The sequence below is a fragment of the Lepisosteus oculatus genome, chromosome 7, assembly GCF_040954835.1.
Source record: "Lepisosteus oculatus isolate fLepOcu1 chromosome 7, fLepOcu1.hap2, whole genome shotgun sequence".
NCBI lineage: Eukaryota > Metazoa > Chordata > Actinopteri > Semionotiformes > Lepisosteidae > Lepisosteus > Lepisosteus oculatus.
Window position 1 is genome coordinate 34,287,360 of NC_090702.1, and position 22,997 is coordinate 34,310,356.

Consider the following 22,997-nt stretch of genomic DNA (forward strand, 5'->3'; position numbering starts at 1 on the left):
TCTATCTGAAGGGGGATCATGTAACGTGCCTTCTTTCACAGATTCACGTTTTAAATTACAGCTTGCAGAAAACAGCTTACATAGTAAAAGCTGAGAACTGTGCAATGTAGAGCATAACCCATAATCTCTGCCTCTTTGTACATAGAAAATATGAGAGCAATAGTAAGTTAGGTACGTGCACTACACTACAGAAGCATTGTCCAAAACTGGATGAGAACTTTTGTGGCAAGTTATACAGCATTTATAGGGTTGGGAGAAAGTATAAAGCAGTCCTTAGTGCTTGCTCTAATGTCTCCAGTAAAATATACCGGCAGTCCTTAATAAACTTCTCTGATGTTTGTGCTTTGTTTAATTTTTTATTGTGTGTTCAAATGTACAGGTTATACTGTAGCTGCAGGAACTCACCCATCACTTTTTATTTTAGAAAATCCTCAAGAATAGGTATAGGAAACTTTAGGTTTTACTGGAAGGCAAAATGTTTTGTTCCATTGCTAATTATATGCCCTATCACGGGCATCATTAGAATGTGTAGCAGCCAAGGTACTGTATAGAATTGAAGATGAAGAGGTTTTATTAATGCTACACAGGGGTATTCAAGACACAGCACTGCCAAATCAGACTTCGATACATACATATATATGATAAATTATTTAAGTCAAAAGATAATTCCTTAATTACATGTATATATGATGTAAAAACTGTTTTATTATTAAAGTAAACTTATTCATGTGAAAATTGCTTTATAATGCTTACACTAGAAAAGACTGAGTATAGTTGAAATAGTGTACTGAGGTCAGCTAAGATCCCAGGTGTTTTTTTATAGTGTGTTGTGGAGCCACATGAAATCTGGTCTACAAATGTCAATAACTTCATGCTGATGGGTGATTGCCATAATTCACCACAGACCACTTTAAAGAGTTCCTCTACATTTAATTAAAAAGTATCAGAGTTTAGAGACTGGTTTGTAGCAGAAAATGAAGACAAGATCTCTGGAATGTCAGTCTAACTGTTAAAATTCACACTTAGAAATAAATGCAAGAATGGATTGTCAAAAACGTGATCACAAACACTACTATTAATACTAAAATAAAGTACAGCAGCTTTGACAAGAACTATTTCAACAGATGTATTCTGGGATATCATCGATAATGATGCAAATAAACATCCGGGTCTTTTATGTTAATTTCACTTGTTTTTCCAATTGAGTGTTCAACAGGCAGCATTTACTTTTTATTGAAAACTTCAGCAGTATTGAGTACTACCGCATATCTCAAGAAACAAAACTCTTGAGATAGCCATCCAATTCAAAGACAACTGTCCTGATAGCAATTCTTATTCCTCTATAAGCTACTTTATGAATGAAAGGCTTTGGCTCTGAAGCTATGAAATGGCACAGACAAAGTAATCATCAGCATCTGTTCCTCAGTGCTACAGTATAACAGTTGGAAACACCATGTGCACAGAGACTGGGTCGAGAACAGACACTGTTCCTGTTTCTTCACTATGATCCCTAGATAAATATTATTGCATCCACAAAGAGACACTTTATTTCTTTTGTGCATGACACAGAAAGGAGCCATATTACACTGTACCAAAAACTGATACCCACATGGAATAGACGCACCACTGCATTCTCATTTTACTAGAAAAGCTGTAAAGCTTTGTGAAGTGTATACTGTATGACCTTCAAAATTACAATCAATTTACAGTAGGTGCAGATTTAATTGATTCATTCTGTAGATTTAATGAAAATTGGTTTCTCTCAACATGCTTGTGTTGTGTTATTATAACAGGTTTAAAGATCCATCTTTGCCAAAACTACACAGCAGTTCAAATACTGTTTACATGAATTATCACTCCTCTTGTAAACCACGAAAGTTGTAGTGCTTTCCTACACGTTAAGGAAAAGTTTGACCTGATGAAATATTATCCATGTTTAAAATATATTTTAAAGATTAGACGGCTGCTTAGGGTTATCATTTTAGTTCAGAGACGGGACTCAAAAGACAAAATCACCAGTATTGTCTGCAATTTGAGCATGTTTTTTTTTTTCCAAATGATTACAATTACAAGAACAAAGTTACTAATTAGAGCGTAATTTAATATGAAATTAATATATATATTCATTGAAAATACCCTATTTTGATGTATCAGGCAACCCAGATTTTACACAAATGAGGGCATATTTGGTTGTCTTGAAATGTAGACATCATCAATGCTGGTAATATCATTAGATGAGAGACAGTTATCTTTCCAGGGATGCAAGAATATTACTGAATCTAGGGATCCCAGCAAAAACTAAGGAACAAGTTCCTTCTTTACCCCAACCTGTATTTAGTGTTTTCAAACTTCCTAACAGCAATGTATTTCTTTTTTCATGTACCTATACGTATCTGTAAGGATTGTTGCCTTCTCCTGTTAAATGGGTCTCGTGATAAAAAAAAACATGCCTTCCTCTTTTTGACAGTGAAATACAGCTTCTTCGTCTCACCCTTCTGTTTATGCATGCTATGTGATAAGGTTATGGCGTACTTACTGTAGCCCATGTAGACCATTTTCTTTGTAGATGAAATGCTATAAATAATGATGGTGGGTAGCTGCGTCAGCATGCGTAGGCTGCAAAGGAACAAGTAATAGGTTTATTCCATGCTGAAAAAAAGAAGAAAGAGAACACAACGTTTCGGCCGTGGAGCCTTCTTCACCTGAAGAAGGCTCCACGGCCGAAACGTTGTCTTCTCTTTCTTCTTTTTTTCAGCATGGAATAAACCTATTACTTGTTCCTTTACAAATCATGATAAAGAGTTTATTTTGTTGTAAGAAATTATTCATGTTACACTAGTTCTACATTCTTTCCCTTGCTAATGCATAGAGCTTAGAACCAATTTAATTAGACGTTGCATAAAATGACAGTTGTAAAACCCCAAAAAAGATTAACTAAAAATTTGATTTGTAGATGAGGGTGATCATAATAGTGATATTTAAAGTTTAATAATGCATTTGATTATTATCTTGGAATAAAGCTATCACAAATACAGCTATTCCAGGATTTCAAAAACAGGTTTGTAGTGATTATTCATCTAATGGTTAATTATTGTGTTTTTTTTTTATTTGTCCATTTATCTAATTCTGGGTTGCAGGGGAGCCACAGCCTACCCCAGTGAGCAACGAGCACAAGGCAGGGTACACCGAGGTTGGGATGCCAGTCCATCACAGGACACATACAGACAAATATACACACCATCGCTCCAGGGACAATTTTCCTGGAAGCCAATTAACCGACTATACCAGTGCTGTACCGTATGTTGACTGAGGGTTGTGTAGGGGGGGAAACTGGAGCGCCCGGAAGAAACCCATGCAAACACAGGAAGAACATACAATCTCCATGCAGATACCACCCCAGGAATTTAACTCAGCCCCCCGGTGCTGCAAGGCAGCAAATCAAACCACTGTGCTTCCATGCCGCCCAGTATTGTATTTTTAAATGTTGCAAAAATATTAGTTGTATCGAATTTTAAAAATAAAGGTTTATGCTGTAATTGGGTATTTCGTTTCTGTTTACATTCCATTAATTCACAACTTGTTTGTCAGCTGGAAATGATTTTAATACATTTATTTATTACAGTAGATTTTTCTGATTATCAACAGGTAAAACAAGACCTGTTAAATGTGTACGTCTTGATTCAGGCTTTTTTTCCAGCCGAAATGGTAACAGCTTGATCAAGTGTAGTGATTTGGAGTGTGTGTCCTACTCATTAAATGCTTTCTGATTTATTTTTGTTAGACAGTACATCTCATGAATTATGGATGTGCATTCCTTTATTACCTTAAAAAGGATGTTAGAGAACAGTTTTTGGGTACAGTCTTCATTACTATACGGGGCCCTGCAGCCCACCTTCATTATAAGGCACTCTGCCACATCTTAGTCACAGGGAAGGACACTGCTTGTCACTCTTTTCCTGGTCATTCAATCAATCTTTCACATTACCCACAATTACAGTTTGCCCATTCTTCACTGTAGTAAAAGGGGTGTAGATCAAACACTAAACAGACTAAGAAGTTTACAGCACAAGTCTATTTGTGTGTCTTGCTGGCTTATTTCATGTTGTTACCAAATGGCTGAAACCAGAAAGCAGGCAAGACACCCAGCAAAGAACGGGAGGTTTAGTACTGTATAATATAGACTATTAGTATTCTACTTGTAAAGTGTCTCTGAAATACTATTATTAACCAATCTAGATATATATTGAGATGACTATATTTACATTATAATATATTCATATATATCTATGTTCTATATATTACCATTATTATAATTATTAGAGATTTCCTCCATGTCAGTGCTTTCTCAGTACAATTTTATTTAAGGCAGAGTTCCATTAATGAATATCCTCTTTTGTGCACAGTTTTTTTTTCTCTTTTTCTTGATAACACAAAATGGCGCTATGAGGCAAATCCTTCATGTTTTTTTCTTGATGAAACACAATTCCTGTTGTATAAAAACCATCGTAGCACGTCGTTAACCTTTTTTTTGAATTTGTTCACTTCATGATTGGGACCCTCTTAGCTGCCATAGCCCCCTGTAGAGAAATGTAGGACTTAAAAGAGTTCCTGAATATAACTGGTTAATTACATAAATTGTAATCCATTTCGATATGCAATCTGATGCCCCCATCATATGTTATGCACATTCTGTTTCTTAAAGTGAATGCTTCCAGTTATTAAGGTGGTGGGTGTAATATCATCTTAAAATAATTTAAAATAGAATATAAATAAAATATATGATAGAAAACATGGAATATTCATCTTGCATCTGGTACAGGTGGCAAAGTGATGATGAGTCTGTGGTTGTTTTTTTGTTATCTGCTCACAGTGGAAGTTCCAGATTTCAGAGCGCTTGGCAGCTTGTCAGACCCCGGGATCTTCCATGGCCCCGGTGAAACGGTGGACTTCCTGGCTGCACCGCTGCCGCTCTGAGTGGTACGGCTGGAGCTGGAGCGGCTGTCGCAGGAGATCCTTGTTGGCTCTCCGTCAAGTTTCTCCTTAGCCGGCTCTGTGGTGCTCCCTGGGTTCTTGCCATTGCTCTGGGCACCTCCGTTCAAGTCTAGCTTGATGCCTCTCGAAGATCTCTCAGCTGGTCTTTTCTCGCTAGCAGTGGCACTCTCTGCCTTCCTCTCCTTGGACCTTCCCCTGGTGGTTTTCGAAGCCTTGGGTTGATCCTGCTGTTCAGGAGCAGCTCCACGGAGCTTCGCCTGGTCTGTTACATCTTCTGGAGTTCCCTTTCCCCTAATCGCGCTACCTCCTGAGGTGGGCCTGCCACCTTCTTTCGACTTGCCGCCCCCACTTCGCTCGGCAGACCTTTTGCCCGAAGCCTGAACAGGCTTCAGCTGGTCTGCTTTCCTGGGACTTTGTGAATGTTCAGCTTTCTCCATGGATCTGCTGGTCTCCTTGCCACCTGCAGAAGGCTCCCTCCTGCGTGCGGTTTCACACTCCCCCTTGGTGTCCCATGCTGGCTCCAGGGGGAGCAGGTGAATGGGATCAGAGGGCAGGGCTGGATGAGATGAAGGCAATGGCATGGTCATGGTGTCAAGGCAAGGGGCTACTTCCGGCAAGGTTGGGGAGGTTGTAGAGGGAGCATCCCAGGGGGTTGGGCTGTCTGCTGAAAAACAAGGAAAAACATTTAGTGGTGCCACTTAGATTTAATTTCCCCCCACTACTCAAATAGTAGTTCCTATGAGGTTATCATTGGAAAGCTTCCCAAATTAGCAATAAAAAGTCTAAAAAGCAGTAACCTGGGCAACTCTGCCTTGCCATTTGTACTCATTTATTTTTAGCCACATAAAACAAGCACATTGATTGTGCTGAGCAGCTGTGAGTAATTCCCTCAAGAAATCTACGCATTTGACCACTTTAAGTTGTTTTTCTGAATGAAAACGGCTTTGATCGAAATCATTACATACCTTTTAACATATACAGTTCATTAGAAGGTTCATTTTAGAGCCTCTGTGAAAAACTACACAGTTCTTACCTTTTGCACATTTAGACACATTAGCATGCTATTTTTGTCCATAAAATAGAAGGTTAGATTTCCAAAAAAGTTCAATTTTTTAATATGGTACAATATGAGGCAGTTTTGTTACAATCAGTAATATAATAAATGAAATGAAGGTTTAGTGTCACTACAGTGATTTGTATAGATTTGTATTGACTAATCACTATCCTTTGTTTTCTTGGCATTCATGGAAATTAAAGAAAAGAAAGCAAGATGCTGCATTACTACATCCAACTGGTTGGGAAACTACTACAAAGGCCTACGGTCAGCGTGGTTATCATTCCAGAAAGCAGATCCCCTCATACATAACTGATCTCAGATGTTACCTTGCAGATTGCTGTGGGCTGTACATATTGTAGTTGTACTTTCAGCTTTTGAAATCAGATACTGTATAACTGATCTGTACAAGGCCACATCACCCGTACCCGTATATACTGTAACAGACTTTCAAAGAAGTTTATACTCACATAACTGTTAGTGTCTAAGTGTTGTTCAGGAAATTATGTGTCTTTAGATATAAGGAGTGTTGAAAACATTTTACATATTTTCTAAATATTTTGATTGGAGTGTTTATTCTTAGTGTTGCAGAGTGCACTATCAAATGTATACTTCACGTCTTACAGCAGAAGATTGTAAAAACAGAAACTTTACTTAAATGTTACATGTTGCTCAAATATTTTTCTCAGGATTCTTTTACACAATATATCTAGGTTTCTGCTAGTAGCAGGTTTTTCTTACATCACTTATTTGCGCAAGGGACAATTATATTACATTGTAATGGCTTTGGTATAGCTTTCGAGAATGCAGATCTAATTATACTTCCTTCCATTTACCACATCATTCTTTATAACATACTGAACATTTTGGGGAACGAGTTGTGACTGATAGTTATTCATATTTTTTATCAAGATTTGTAGTTACAGTATAACTTGTGTATCCCTAAATACATCAGACCTGATTCTTAAAGTAATACTTTTAAAATATACTAGTATTTACTCAAATAAAGAAATTTCTTGAAATCCATTGGGTTTTAAGACCTCTTATACTGTATGTCCTTTGCTTATTATATCTGGTGTGTGTTTCCCAGAAACACCAGACGGTGTACACATTTGAGCTCAAATTAGATTTGATATTTTATGTTCTACTCTTCACTTCCGAATACTGCCTTCAGCTCCCCATTGACTAGTTGATCAGAAAAATAAAATCATAGAGTTAGCAATGAATACAAAGAACATCTTTATCAAAGTCTTATCAAAGGATTATTATGCAACCAGCTATGGTATGAAGAATTCAATAAAATTATGACTGCAAGAAATATCTGATTAAGAAACAACATTAATGAGAATAAAATCATCACAATTCCAATATTTTCAAAAACTAAAAAAGTGAGCACTTGCTATGATTAATAAACCATCTAATATGGTATTAGAATTCATATTTCTCTTCAGTTAAACATTTAATGATTATTCAAAAGTACCACATACAGTATTACGTTTTGTGGAGCTGTCCAACAATAAAATGTTATATTAAATGCAGAAAATATAATAGGAGAGTTTGCAGATTTTGCTACTAGTAAACATCCCCTAATATCTGCTGTCAAACAGAGACAACTGACAGTTCCACGACCAATCCATTTAGCAATACATTCTGGCATGTTTGCTAGACAAGGGCGATATACAGTAACAAAGAAATGCATAAACTGATGTGAAATAAGACTAGAAAAAAATAATGTAAGGTGAAAAATAGTCTTCTTTCAGTAAGAAACCTAGTAATTTTATGAATTAAGTACCCTGGGCAAAACTGACACAGTGCACTCTTTTCAGGTGGGGTGTAATAGTAATTTAATATAAGATCCTTCAGTCTTTAAATAAACCATGCATGTTGATGTTGAACACAAACAGCCCCTTACCAGCACCTTAATGCAGCCAGACAGACTGCAAGTCACAGTTTAGTTGCTGGCCTGTCACACTTAAAAGGTATTGAGTCTAAGAGCTGGAGTAAAAAAACACAATTACCGAAATGGCTAAGAACAGAATAAAATTAAAAACTGGGGATCATCAACAAAGTTAGTTAAAAACAGTTTTTAAGGACTGAAGATAAAAATGGTTAATGGTTTTATTGGTTTAAATAAAGACACAAAAGTATTTTAGTAAGGAAAAAATAAAGTCCAGAGTGCATGAAGTAACCATATTTTAAAGTGAAAAGTAAAAACCATTATGCCAATAATAACATTTTATATAACAGACACTTAAGTGTAATAATCTAAACCAAGATCAGATCAACACTAATGTTTGTTAAGAAATTAAAAAGTCAATAAACCCCCAATAGTAAGACATTGCAGCAATTTATTAAGATTTGAATAACTCTGCCATATAAAAAGCATTAAACCAGGTTTGTAAATAAAGTGTTCAGAACACACTGGCTCATAAATACTCATCTGGGCTAGAAGGATCAAGAGTGTAGGCTAGCCTCGTGCTGTCTAGATTTGTGGTCTGAACCTGAGATTTGTGGTCTGAACCTGATCTCTGTGTTTAGCGGAACAGAACCAGGCACACATTGGCCAAGACACCGGGGCTAAGTGAGCGGTGTCAACCTCAAATGGGCACACAGCAGTGACACCTGTAGCTTACATTGCGTTGCTTGGGTGTCTCTCCTCCAGTTCCATAGCTTCCCAGGGATCATTGGTAAACAGCAAAATAACATGTTAAGAAAGCAGAGGGTATTTCCTTCACCACTGCTCTGTAAGTATGAGGGTTACAAGGTGAAAGGGCAAGTTGACATATAAAACAGCACATCCAATTTGAAGCATCAAAACAAAAACCAATTGGCTAAACCAATAATTGTTAGTAGTACATATTAATAATAATGGAGTTACAAGAATACATTTCTTTACTTAAAGTACAGAATTGCTTAATAAAAAGCAGGACTACAATTTAATGAAAATGCTGGACTAAAGATTCATTACTGTCCCTGTGTTAAATTTCCTTATTTCAATGCAGAAAACAATGGTATCTGAACCATGATGTTCCTTTTAGAGGTTAATTACATTACACAACATACAGTACTGTAAACGCACCATAAAACAGCCTCCTTTCTAAGCCACTGGAGCAGAGAACATTATGTACAGTATGTGCTTTCATTTTTTACTTTTCACTTGTTAATATATACTGATTTATAAACTGTGAAAGTATATACCATTAAAAAATTAAAAGGGTATGGGAAGTACTTTCAGTTTTGAGGAAATCCATTCCAAGTGCTATTTTGTAAAGTGTTACAATATAAACACTAACACATAGTGTATATAAAGGAAATTTTATATAAAGGAAATTTCCTTAATTTCCAACAGCTTTTCCTGTTTACATTACATAGAATGAGAAGAGTAAAATAACAATGAAGGAAAAAAAAACTATTGTAATTAGAACAATTAAACACCAAATATAGCATACACTTTAAATATATACAATAAATAAAAATTGTAGCTAAATAACTTTTAACACATTTATAAATATTCTAAATGTCATTACCCTACACTGCAGAAAATATAATACACAGCAAATTATAATAAAATCACTTAGATGCTTTTCTGACACAAGGAGTTATTCACAATTTTCAGTTAGAAAGCACAAGATAATATGCAGAGGATTACACACATGGGCAAAGGCAAAGCGAATCTGAAGTAGAAAATGGAGCCGTTGTGTGGAGCCTATAAATCGGCAGAAGAAAATTACTACACTACTTGCTCCATACAGTAAGTACACAATGTAATGTAAATTTCAAAAATTGGACATTTTTAATTTGAGACCCATGGGAGGTTTTTATGTGGAATTTTTTTTAAGTCAAGACTTACATAACCTAGGGAGACTGTGTGTTTCCTTGAGCAAAAAAATAAATCATGAATTCTCATGGATTGAAATTTCCATCTTTGCAAATGTTAAGTGACTATGCATAAAAATCATAATAAAAAGATTACTACAGCTACAAATAATAAAAACAAAACTTTTTTTAAATTGAATCTATCTTTATGACATACACTTTTAGCTCCAGTGTCCTATAGAGATCAACTAAGAAATCAGACTTAAGTACAGTATATTCTTCTAGAAGGTACAGCAAAACAAAAGACCTCAAAGAAATTGGACATTAAGTACTGTGACTTATTATGAATATGAATTTGCAACCTCTGGCAATTTTGTTTTGCTAATGCCTTGTCACTTTTACAGGCAAATAATCAATGTTTTTCTGTTTCAATTAAATAACGCTCACTTCTAACTCCCTATGATACAAATAGTGAAATTTGCCAGGAAAAATCATGTACTGTCTAAAGAAGGGGGAGAAAGAATTTGAATAACTTCTTCTTGGCCCTCCTGTACACAGAATAAACAGCATGGTTTGCAATGCTTTCACAGGACTTGTTTTGCCAGCAAAGGCATTCTTCTGAGAAACAATAAACTGCTTTCAGAACATGAGATAAGTGAAATAGTTTTACTGTCAGTTCCATATGGTAAGAGAAATCAACAAGGACTCTATCCCATGTATACCGGGATACTGAGAATTATATTACAGTATATCCAACAATTAAAATACAATTATATTAATGATAGTTTTAAGATTGAGCTTGATTTGTACAAACCATTCTAGCAATCACCATGGCAATTGAAGTAATTCTGAAACAATGGGTTGCTGTGCAACAAGGCAAACTGGCCAGGAAAATATTATAGTGGTTGTTGAGATGATCCTTTACTTCCACTGTTAATGTACACAATATATTTGCAAGATCATAATATTTTTTGTAAATGTGTGCTTTACATTTTTCACATCTAACATCCAATAAGAACACAGACATTAAGGAAGAAAAATATTAATTTTATAATGTTCTCATGTGCTGCCAATCCTGTAGCCATATGTGCTGTGAAGTGAAAATAAGCAATTAAAAAACACTTTCACTGACTGAGCAAATACAGACATGTAAAAAACTGTCATATGAACCTATGAAAACACAGCAGTGGTTCTAGCAACTTGATTGCCCGTCAAAATGTTTTGACAGCTTGAGTTGTCAATTAGTAACATACAGTACATTCGATGTTTATTCTCAATCTAGGTAGCCAAAAAACACCATGACAAAAATATTAGTGAGTTTTCACAGTTTTCAAGGAAACTATTTTCATTATTGCTGCGGATTTCAAATTTGACTGTCACTTTACAAGAAGAGTGGAAACGTTTCCTGTATTTCTGGATAGAACAGGAAGACAATGAGAATTTATCAGTTCCTTTGAGAGTACATGGTAGCATTATCTGTCTTGTTTACATAAGACAATGATCCCAAAAAGTTAATCTAATAAATGATAAGATATTATCCACCAAAAAAATCACTTCTCATTTTAAAGTACAGTTATAACACAACACAAGCAAAAATTTGTCTTAACAGATTAAACATTTCCAACCTAATGTCTCAGTGGTCAAAACACTAGGGAAAAACAGAAATGCATGGGATATTTGCATGGGGATCTGTGGACATTCTACAAGAGAAACCACACCATTCAAGTTCAGTCAGAAGAAATATTTGAGTGATTAGCATGTCTGGTGAGCTCTTATCTTCTGGACAGTTTCGTTTATTGAAAAAAGGTTTATTATTTGTTCCTTGTACTCCAACGCTATGGATGTATACTTGTTTTACAGAGATTTTTTAAGCCTGTTCAACACAGAAAGATCATTTTTCTGACCAGCCCCTTGATTTTAATATGGAGCCACTTTCATAAAAACTAAGAAGCATTATTGGTTTGAATAGTTTTATGTATATCTAATAATAAAATGGTTGAAAATAACATTGACAAAGTAGTTATGACAGCATTCCAGGGATGTTTCACAGAATCTCTAAGTGAAAAGAAATTAACACAACTTCAGAAGGGTACAAACTTAAACATGCCATATTTCTGCACATTTACTACTTCTATGTATATTTTAATGTACAATTACTACTTATTTGCTGAATTTAAAAGTTTGAAAACAAATAGTGAATGGAGCATGTGCAAACGTACTGTATGGGGGCACCCTGTGAGTCAGTACTTGGTAATACCTTCTTGCAGCCAGCTAAGAGTGTTTCTGTTTTGATTTAGGATTTATTTTTTTCATTTTTGTTTCATCAGTTCAAAACACTTTGTTTCTAGCTTATCTAAGTAATGCTTTGCATGCTTCAGAAGCTTACCTTTTATGATAAGGTCATAGGAAAGGTTTCCTTCTGACAAGTCTTCCATGCACATCATTTTTGTGTAAGCAATGCTGTACTGTGGTCTTTCTCACTGAAGCAGTTCTATCAGAGACTTTTTCCACATCTTTGTCTTGACTTCAACAGTTCCTCTTAACTTCCATTTCTTAGTAATGTTTCTGACAGTGAAAATTCCAAGCTGGAATCATTTAGATATCTTTTTATACCCTTCCCAAGCTTTATAAGAGTCGATTATCTTTATTTTCAAGTCCTCAGGCTGTTTAGAGGACTCCATGATTGTTGAGAGTAAGCACAACATCCTGAGAGGTTAGAAATGTCAAGAGTATTTAACTCTGGAATTGTCTTCACCAGCTTAATTTAAGGCCTAACAGGTCACTCAAGTTCTGAGGCTTTAAAAAGATATATTAATAAAAACAATTGCACATGCCACATTTACTGTTTTCTTTTTTTTCAATCTGTTAAATTCAGCTGTTAAATTTCAGTAAAAAAATATTTATTATGTTGGATTGTTCATTGATTATCATTGCCAGGCTAATTTACAATCCCCAGCTAAATGCATTTAAATTGAGATTCATTATCTTGACATTTTGATCAGTAGATTAACTAAACAGTTTGTTTGTCATTGATCTGTAAAAAATACATTTTTGTCAATAATGAATAATAATGACAGTTTCTGTGTTGTTTCTCAGTTTCACAGATTTAAATACATTTGCACAGATAATAATATATTTTACAGCTTAGTGTAATATAAAAAAACAACTTAGGAGAAGGGGTTATAAAATAACTGAATTGACAATGTTTTTGGATTGACAATGGATTCAGCTAATCAGTTTAGATATATTATCACCTGTTCTTCTAAGAATATTGCATTCCTTGTGCTCTTTTGGTATGTGTTATGTAACAAGAAATTAGAAGAAGGTTAGAAATAGAATTTTCAAACACAATAGTCCCAGAAACAGGAAATATTTCAAGAAATCAGGATGTTGTGTATGTTTTGTATAGTTCCTGCATGGAATTATGGAATTATGTAGAACCCTAAAGTGATAATTAATCAGTTTTTAGTTTTTAGCATGAGGAAAATGTTTCTGAGAATTCCAAATTCCAACTGGAATTTCCCAAGCAGCCCTATGCTTAATGATTTTGCTATCTTAAACAAGTAGGAATACTACCTTGTTTGAGACTAAGCTGACAGGAGGCTAGTCTATTCTTGCCATGGGTGAAGTAGACACAGTTGGATGAAAGAGGCTCTCTTGGGAAGCTGAACTGTCTTGCATACTAACTGCTATGAGTTTACAAGATAGTGGCTGACCAATCTGATTAGACTTTCAAAAGGTTTAGGCAGCAGAAGTTAAAGTCATCAAAAAGGGTTAGGCTGTGGGTTTGTAGACTGTATAGAACAGCACAGACTTATAGTAACATAAAACAAGCTATAGGTTCTCTGAGGCAGCAGGCTGATAGTTACACAGAGATTAAAAGTGGCACAGGCAAGTCTAGTATTAAGGTAGAGTTTGAAGGTTACAGTTCTATAGAAGGACAGCAACTGCCTACACGGGATCGCACCAAGGCAGCTGCAAGCTGAAAAAGCAGATCTACTCAAACAAAACAAAACAAAACAAAACAAAACAAAACAAAACAAAACAAAACCCTAATTCTTATTTTGTGCACTACCTTTACGACTGTTACATTAAAATGTCTCCTCAGACAACAGATGTGGAACCCTGGAAGCCTCCAGAAAGTTTTTCTAGTTTCATGGTCATTTTGAAACAACATCAGCAAACCATAGAATTAACTGCAGCAGTGAAAACACGTCAGATTAAATAAGCAGGGATAAGGGAAGTACATGCTCTTCAAAATCAAACAAGAACATGTGACAGAATGATATTTTCTGCTTCATGTGTCAAATTAAGCAACACAGTAATTACTCTTTCAGCCATAAAGATGCCAGCACAGAATCCACATTGTATGGTTTGATTCAGTTTCTAAACATGCTATTAACTGCTTAAAAAGTACTAAAAAACCACAATACCTATTGAAACAGACATTTCTTTCCAAGGCTTCTGTTTAGGTACTGCCATGTATTTTTCAAAATAATAGAATCAAGCACAAAACATATTATAAGTGCTGAATAATGTTTTGTACATGGTGATTTTCCCAAGTTGTCTTGACACTTTGTGGCTGTTCTCGGATTGTTTTGTTTGTAAGTATTGGCTCCAGATGGTCCTTAAGGTATTCTACTGAACTCTAAACCACCTCGATCTGTCTTCTTGGATAACTACTGACTCCAGCTGCTCTGTAGCTCTAATGCATATCCAACTCAGTATCAAAAAAGCTGTTTCTTCAGAAAATAACACCTCTTGAAAATTGTATGAAGACTGCTATATTTGCATTGACTACTAGCTTGCCATGTGAGACACATGCTTGTCCTGGAAGCTTGCAAAAAGTGTTGTTTTTGAAGTTAATCTTCAAATAATAAAGTATGTTAAATGAAAGTTCCTAACTTTTAAATGGAAACTGAATAACTAAAGCATAACTCTTGATGCACCTCAGCATATAAACATTAGTTGTTGTTAACATTTTATAAATATTATTCTGTGGATAATAATAAATAATAGATAAATATTACTATGGATCTGCTGTTCTGTTGAAGACAAACTTCACAATCAGACTTCTGTTTCATCTTCGTCTGCTCCTTTATCTTCCCCCCTTCATCTCCTATTACTGCAAGTACTGGACTTTACTGTACCTAGGTTGCAAAAGACTCACTTCAATCATGTGTACTCTTTTAAAAAAATGAATGCAACAATAATTTGCTTTCTCCATCACTGTGAGGTCCATAAAAAGAAAGTTATAACATCCATAATAGTGCTGCCATCCTCTATGACATTATCCACTGCGCAGATAGATGTCAGTTATTAAAAGGACACCTGGGTTGCCCCTTCTGCCTCCCCCAGATCCTTCCATTCTACCTTGTCCCACGGTTTCTATTACTCTTAACATCCCCTTTTCACAGTCTGTCTTTGTTTTCCCTGCTATATCTCTTCAAACCATGCTCATTCTACTGTTCCTGCTCCCTCTTGTTTTTCTTATCTACTCTGCATTAATCCACTTTCTCCTGCACCCTCTTTCACTTCTATCCCAGGCATCCAACATGACCCAACAGCAACATTTTTTATGTGCCTTCGGCTTCAGGTCTGTCCAGCATCCTATCTCTGGCTCAATCAACAGGCATCCTACAGCATTCAATGTCTGCCTTTCTTCCTGCTGTCCCCAGTGTATTTAGGAGCTCTAAGGTATTGGACGACACCATCTGTTTGCTTTGTAATCTCACGCTTCATTGACAGTATTGTGAAGATACTTACTGATTTTTTATTCATGAAAAATCTGTAATGGATTTGTGAAAACCTTATTTGATATTTTGGTTCAGGCATATCTATATACAGTACAGTATGTACTGTATTGTGGACCTTCAGAACAGTGGCGTTTACATAAGCATAGAAAGCACTGAGTAAGCTTTTTAGTCAATTATTTATTATAATTCCCTTCCTCTTCATACAACTAACATACAGTATTTGAATACAGCTTCATTTCACCTCCCAGTTGCCAGTTTTTACTTGAATTCAGAGTGTGCTCCATTCCACCATGATTCAGAAAGTATAAAAGATGAATAAGTACAGAGTATCAGAACACCAAAGCTCTTTGCTGTCTCAGCCCTGGCCCTCTGTTCCCCTGAGATGCATATTGAGCTCCTCAGGCTGTCTTAAAAGTCATGATGAAAAATGGTTTTAAGGCTATTGATCCTGCTTCCTCAGGCTTTGCTTCCCTCAGTGTGGGGAATGAAGTCCTTTGGAGAGAAGGAAAAACAATATAGCCTGACAGATTCTTGAGGGACTGAAACAGGCGACTGTGGTATGTTCTAAGTGGGGGGGGGGAGGGTCTGAGATTAACTATGCCATAACAGAAATGATATTAATAAAGCCAGAATTCACATTACAGTAAAAAAACAAACAAAGGAAAACAAATAAAATGCTAAGTAGCCTGACATCTTAAAAGTCTCTCACTTATCTGTTAATTATTATGGTACTTTCATGCAACAAGTTCTTGAATTGCACTGTAGTGCCCCAAAGCACATCCCATAACCCATCCTTCATTTTCCACAATGCCATGAACTCAGGATGGCTCCAAACTCATTATCGTCTCTGCTTAATTCTACTTTCCTGAATATGATGTGAATGGTTTTATGAAACAACAACAAAAATATCCATTCCAAAAATATCCTTTAAATTGTCACTAATTATTGGTAAGTCGTGACAAATGTTTTTTTTATTTTGATGTATACCATATACTGTATGCTGAGAGGATTAACACAGAATAAATTACTATGTTAACTCCTCTCTGTATAAAGTATTGCAATGACAGGAATTCCAGAATCTATTTCTCCAATGAAAATGATGACTGTCAGCATTTATATACTACCTGCAATGCTCTGTAAATTATTATTGACTTACTAACTGTGATATTAACTCCAGACTCTTACTGAAAAAGCATTACACACGAGTTACATTAATAACTGATTGACCGGCATAATGACAAAAAACATTAATTACAGTAAAAATAATTGTCTGGTCTCATCCAAGAAAAAATGCATGGTTCATACACACATCACATAAAGCAGATAGGTAAGAATAGATTTTGTTTCTCACAGAATTTTTTAGTTTCATCAAGCACTTATACAAAAGAAAATTCATAACAAAAAAAAGATGACTAGATATAAACTGGTATTTGAAAAATATAATATTTTGCTAAATCTACTGGGAAGTCTTCAATATGACAAGAATACATTGTATGTTTTGCTATCCCATTTGTTTAAAGAATGTTTACTTCTTCAAATGCCAAGTGCTTCAGTTTCACAATGAAAAGCCCATAACATTTTGAGAAATGACATGTAATAACCATTCTCCATTTTGTATAGAAGTCTTGAACAAAGGAAGGGAAGGCCGAATGCACCTAGAAAATGATGTCAGCAAATCATATTTATTAATCTACATACACGCACTGTACCTCCAACTCTGCATTTCCTGTTTTTAATAATGAAATATCTTTTGTTATCCAAGAAAAGATTAGTTCTACAATGCAAACTCTGTCGTATTATGTTCGACTAGATAATGAAATCTCTGCAGTCTGAGAACTAGTCAGCCCAGTCCTGTAGGTAACAAGCAGATTTAGAAATACTCCACAGAGCCTTGGTACATTCAGGTAGATTTCAAGATAATAAAGAACCACATGACAGCATCTTACACTTTGAAATGATGGAAAACCTCAGCCACAGTCCAAAAAGAAAACAAACAAAAGATTGTGGAAAAGGTTGTTTTTCTAAATCCGCTTGCATTTTTTCATGTAATCTAACCCAAATTCAGAGCCAGTGTTTTCTGAACAATGCTACGGAGGGTGCCACAAGAAAGAAAATGTGTTAGCTAAGTCACAATCCAAACAGTTAAAGAGACTTTTCAGTAGATAAGAAAAGAAGAGAATTAGAATGGTAATATGCATGCAGTTTTTACAAACCGTGTCTTTAGAGTGGCCCAATAGGAAGAAATATGGGGAGCCATGCTTGTCACTTTTCATGCACATGGAGAGGCTGGAAGGAACCATTCCTAAAGGAAGGGGAGGAACAGCCTAGGACCAATCATTAGAATTAACAGAACCAGTGACATTAAGACAGAATGCGTTTTATACTGTTGTTAATCTATAGTTATTCTTGCCAGCATCAAATGTTAATAAGAAACATGTTCTGAAAATATAGTAAGAAACCCTACAGTATTAATGTGAAAAAACATGCCAGTGTGTTTAGTATTAGACAGATTGTTTTACTCACGATTACTAAAAGATTCTCTAATTAAGTAAACAAGGTGTTCTGAGGTGCTTGGCATGCAGCAATGATTAATGAGCTGAGATGATGGCAAAAGGACAAAGCCATTATTCCCTTGTTGGCCTCTCATCTGACAGATACCTAACTCCTGTTTTTCTGTCAGTGTGACATTAAAAGCCTCAATGTTCCCGTATTTTTACTAATGTCAGGTTATGCGTGTTGAATTAAACAGAACTTGTTTGAAAGCAGCAAAGCCATGGATTACCAGCTCATTTTCTTATTCATCTTAGAATGCTTGTAATGCAGAGGCTTGTTTAATTTCGTTTTCTCTGTCATCGTCTTCGTTTGACAGTACTTCTACTGGATTAGCAAACTATATGGTTAAACGTAACATCATTGTTACATTAATAACCGAATTGTGGACTTGTCACACTTGTTGCACTTGAATTATTTTGTCTGCTAGTGGAAACCATTTTAAACATTGAATCTAATACGGGCAATACCGTGTACACAAAATAGCTGTCTTTGTTTCAAATTTTTCTATATTATAATTGATTACTATGATTTTTTGTGACATTATATTAACATGTTATATATATTTAAGATATGTTGACATTTTTGCTGCAAACATACAATTTCTACACGCTGACATACACATTTCATGTGATATTTATTCTATAATAATACATTATAAGTAATTAATTAATATGTATTTTGTACTGCATTGTGTAGCCATATATGTTGTAATACCTGTTGCTGAGAAAAATACCTCACATTCATTGCAATAGTAAAATTAATTTGTATTATTTCTGTAGTTTGGCAGAACTTTAAAGCTGAATTTACTCTGTGCAAATACTAACTTTATCTGCTAAAAAAGGATATGGACATATGCTTTCATATGATATGGGATGGATATGCTTTAATGTCACTTATTTTTCTCTCATACTGCATATTTGTGTTTTAGAGAGTTTCTCATCATAAAATTGTATGGTACAAAAGACACATATTCATGAGGAAGAGGTATAACATAAGGTGTTTTCACAGATAACTACATAAATAATACGGTTGATACTGTTATTTGGGACTCTATAGACTCTGCAAATCAAATTAAATTGAAAACGTCTTAGTATATATTTTTTGCCTTCAAAGATATAAGGTTCCACCAGTAACAGGTGATTGTAATTATAGTGCTTCCATGGAAATGCTTTAAATTATGAATGAATTTCAGACATTTCAGCAGCACACAATTTGTTATTTTCAATCCCTTCAACCTGAAATTGTGTCTGTACCTGAAATATATTGTCGGGATACACATACTGATTTACATGTCCTTTTACTGTTCAGTGTCTGGTATTGCACTAAAATAAAATACTTCATCCTACAGTAATGATGCTGGATAGGACCTCAGTATGACTGTGATGACTGCTCCGCACTAAACTATAAATCAATAAGATATCAATGATTACAAAAAATTGAATTTCCCACTCAGTAAGTTTAGTATTAAATCAATGTTTAAACCTGCTTGTCAGAACAATTCAGCACCTGTATTCTGATTTTTGTGGGGAATAAATGGTGGCTGATGTTTGATTCTGTCAACTTCATTTGTGTATTATACTCAAGTTGATTTCAATTTACAAACATCCTTGACATGAGTATAGTATCCTAATATGAGTATAGTAGAAATGAGCAATGGTGTTCTACAATGGTCTTCTGCACACTGACATAAGCTTACTTGCCATTACATATTCTGCATCATTTTAAAAAATAATTTAAATGCAAGCTATACAACAGTCTTAAATGCAGGATCATCCCTGCTGACTAAATGTGCTCAGGAACGCTCTTGAAACTGATAATAAATGTATTGTCATTCAAGAACTACACATGAACAGGAGACTAGTGTGGCAGTTTCTGAAAATAAGGAAAAGGCTGTTCTAAAAGCCTTCTTTTCTGAAGACATTTTTACTTTTTGGGGTTTACGTAGCAACATGCTTTAGTAGGTTCTATTAAAACTTAAAGCTCACCTCTTTTAATTCATGATTTCTTCTCTATTTATAAGGTAAGTCATCACAGCAATGCATACTGAATGTTATAACTAATTTGTGTATCCTGTACAGACATTCAAGGATAAATGGACCCATGCTGTCTCTGGAATGCTGTATTTGAGAATGCTGAAACCCTTAATGTTTTCCACAGAGCAGTTAGGGACACTTCAGTCTACTGTGATTATGAAGACTGCTGGAATACAAAATGATAACATTACAAAACCTTGTCAGCATGCCTCCAATTTGTTTGGAAAGCCTTAAGGACAACTAATTGAGTCACAAATAAAGAACTTACATATGTGGCAGTCGTCATACTGTATGTGGGGGCTAAAAATGAAAAGCTCCCTGATGCGGCCTTTGCTGTTGAATATGAAAATGATGCTGCAACTCGAAGCAATCTCAGACACACCAAGAGTTATTCAAGTGCTCTTCAAAGATCAGGAAGAGATCAGACAGTGATGTAAGTATGTTGACAGGAGTGCGGTTAATAACGACAGAGCTAATAGGTTCCCTGGCTCTGTGTCTTCACTGCTAGAACATTAGGAAGCAGCAGGAGATTATGAAAACCCACCATACTCAGGGACCTGGCCTGTCCCCCTCTTGAGAAGCAGCCGTACCCTCCTGCCACCGGACTTAATGAGCTCAATAGCTCGGGCGTGGGTCATGTCTCTTGTGCTCTCTCCGTTGATTTCTATGATTTGATCTCCAACCTACAATGAAGAAAGTTACATGTATACTCTAAAACAGTGAATTCAATTTCTCTGAAACCGCATCTTAAGACATTGAGACAATTAAGGGAATGAAAGAAAAAAGAATCAATGAACCAAGTAATTCAGTCAGTTTAGGATTTGAAGACTTCATAACGGAACCAGAAGACCCTGCAGCCCTCAAGGGAAGTTCTAAATCACATAAAACATTCACTCCAGTTAGCTCCATCATTTGCTAGTAACAAACTGATCTAATTATCTATTCTAGCCTTTCCCTTAAAGAAGTCAGATTTTCAGTTTGTTCCAGACTCCCACAACCCTTGGTGTAAAGATTTGCCTATATCCCCATTAAGTGTTTAGAATACAGGGTGTTCTATGACCAGACACATGGGCCTCTTAACTTAGAGTTTTGTATGCTTTCAAGTAACACTGGTTAATTAACTTTCCAGATCAATTATATCAGTTGCAATTACAGTAATTAAAACAAAGTAAAAACAAAATACAAATCTTTCTAAATAATATTCTGTTTATTTGAACACATTTATAATGAAGAAGAACTTGCCAGAATTTCTAAATCAATCAGAGTTAAAAGTACATGACTAAATTGTGACTATATCTAATAGGCATTTTACTTGACTAAGAAGACTATGACTAAATCAAAAGCTGTTGATTAAATTAACATAGTAAGTCACACACATACAATTTAGTTACAAAGAAGGGGAGGCCATTTGACCCATCATGCTAGTGTGGTTGATCCATGGATCTCACCCAGAAGTTTCGGGTGTTTCTCGAACGCTGCCTTAGAACTGGCAATGACATGGGTTAGCAGCTAGCTACAGTTTGTTACTACCGTAATACCAGGTTTCTATGTATTACATACATCTATTTATGTTTTTTCAGCCAAAAAAGATTTGATTTTTCTTAAAACACAGGCTGAACCACGGAATCAAGATATTACCTTGAGGCAGCTAATGGCCGCCTTGGCTTGCTGTACTGTGCTCCGGGGACCTTCTGGGTCCCTATGAACCTGACTGAGGCAGATCTCCTCTAATTGGTACTAATTCTCCTGTAAAGCATTGTTGAGCTTGTCAAATTAAGAATGGTTCTGACAGGTGCAAGTGCTGAAGAAATGCATGCAGAATCCTCATTCCCTTCATGCATTACAGGGGTCATAGCAATAAACTAAGACGATTAACATCTGGCTGTTTCAAATTGTCAGGGTATAAAAGAAAAGTAATTGTTGATTCCAAATTCTCAAATAAAAATTAATGGGACTCGGAGTAAATCAATAACAATTCATGCTGGACTGACTGAAAAGAGAGAGGAAAAACCCATCACCACTCAGAATTCATATTGTCTCCAAAATTTAGTCAAGGATATAAACCATGACAATGCCATATGTTAGCTGCTCAGGGGTATATTTATTTCTCATTTTAAATACATAATTTTATTGACAGGAATGTCAAAACTCTTTAGTGCAATCCAAAAGATGATGACCACATTTCTCACAGCGATTAGCTGTAATTGCTCTTCAAAAGTGTAACTTAGCTATACATGAGACAGCATTAAATGCAGCAGTTCTGAATGACATCTTTTATAGACAGTGAATAGAGTATGAGTGGGTGATTTTATTTAACTAAAGAGAGGGTGTATATTATAGATTTGCCATCATGACCAGAAAATGTGTAATAACTTGCACTTAACCTCATGTAAGAGAACAAAAGTAGGAACTGAACAGCGCACTAGTTCATGTTAAAGAGCTGTGTTACCATTCTGAAACGTTAGCAAAATTCATGGATTAATTACTATAATAAATGGCAAAGATTTTATTAATATTAGAAGTCAGTTAAAGGAATCAATTTTTGAAATCTAAAGAAATCTATCAGAAGACAAAACGCATGTCATTAAATGCTGAGCAAACACCTCCTCCTCCACACTCTGGCCCTCCCGTCTGCGTGGAACAGGCTGAAGAGTGACTCAGTGAAGAGGACCTGATGCCACTGCTGACGAGTCCATCGCAGCCTCTGTCTGGCCCAAGCCACTCGGATGTGATGTCTAGGAGGTGTCAGCACAGGGCCTCTGACGGGTCACCTCGCTCTAAGGCCAGCAGCAT

The 22,997-nt window shown here is 35.6% G+C and overlaps 1 protein-coding gene across 21 annotated transcripts in view; it reads right to left on the minus strand.

The window, feature by feature from the left end:
- Nucleotides 1-3,794: 3,794 nt before the first annotated feature.
- The window catches only part of magi2a (membrane associated guanylate kinase, WW and PDZ domain containing 2a), a 396,131-nt gene continuing 376,928 nt past the window's right edge, over nt 3,795-22,997 (minus strand). For 11 of the 21 annotated variants that reach the window (XM_069192437.1, XM_069192435.1, XM_069192434.1 and 8 more), the window contains 2 exons: nt 20,749-20,887; nt 3,795-5,656 (listed from right to left, as the gene is read on the minus strand). In XM_069192437.1, the coding sequence (XP_069048538.1) occupies nt 4,857-5,656; nt 20,749-20,887 (939 nt within the window). In that variant the 3' untranslated portion in view covers nt 3,795-4,856. The other 10 variants (XM_069192438.1, XM_069192436.1, XM_069192431.1 and 7 more) reach the window with 7 other exon arrangements.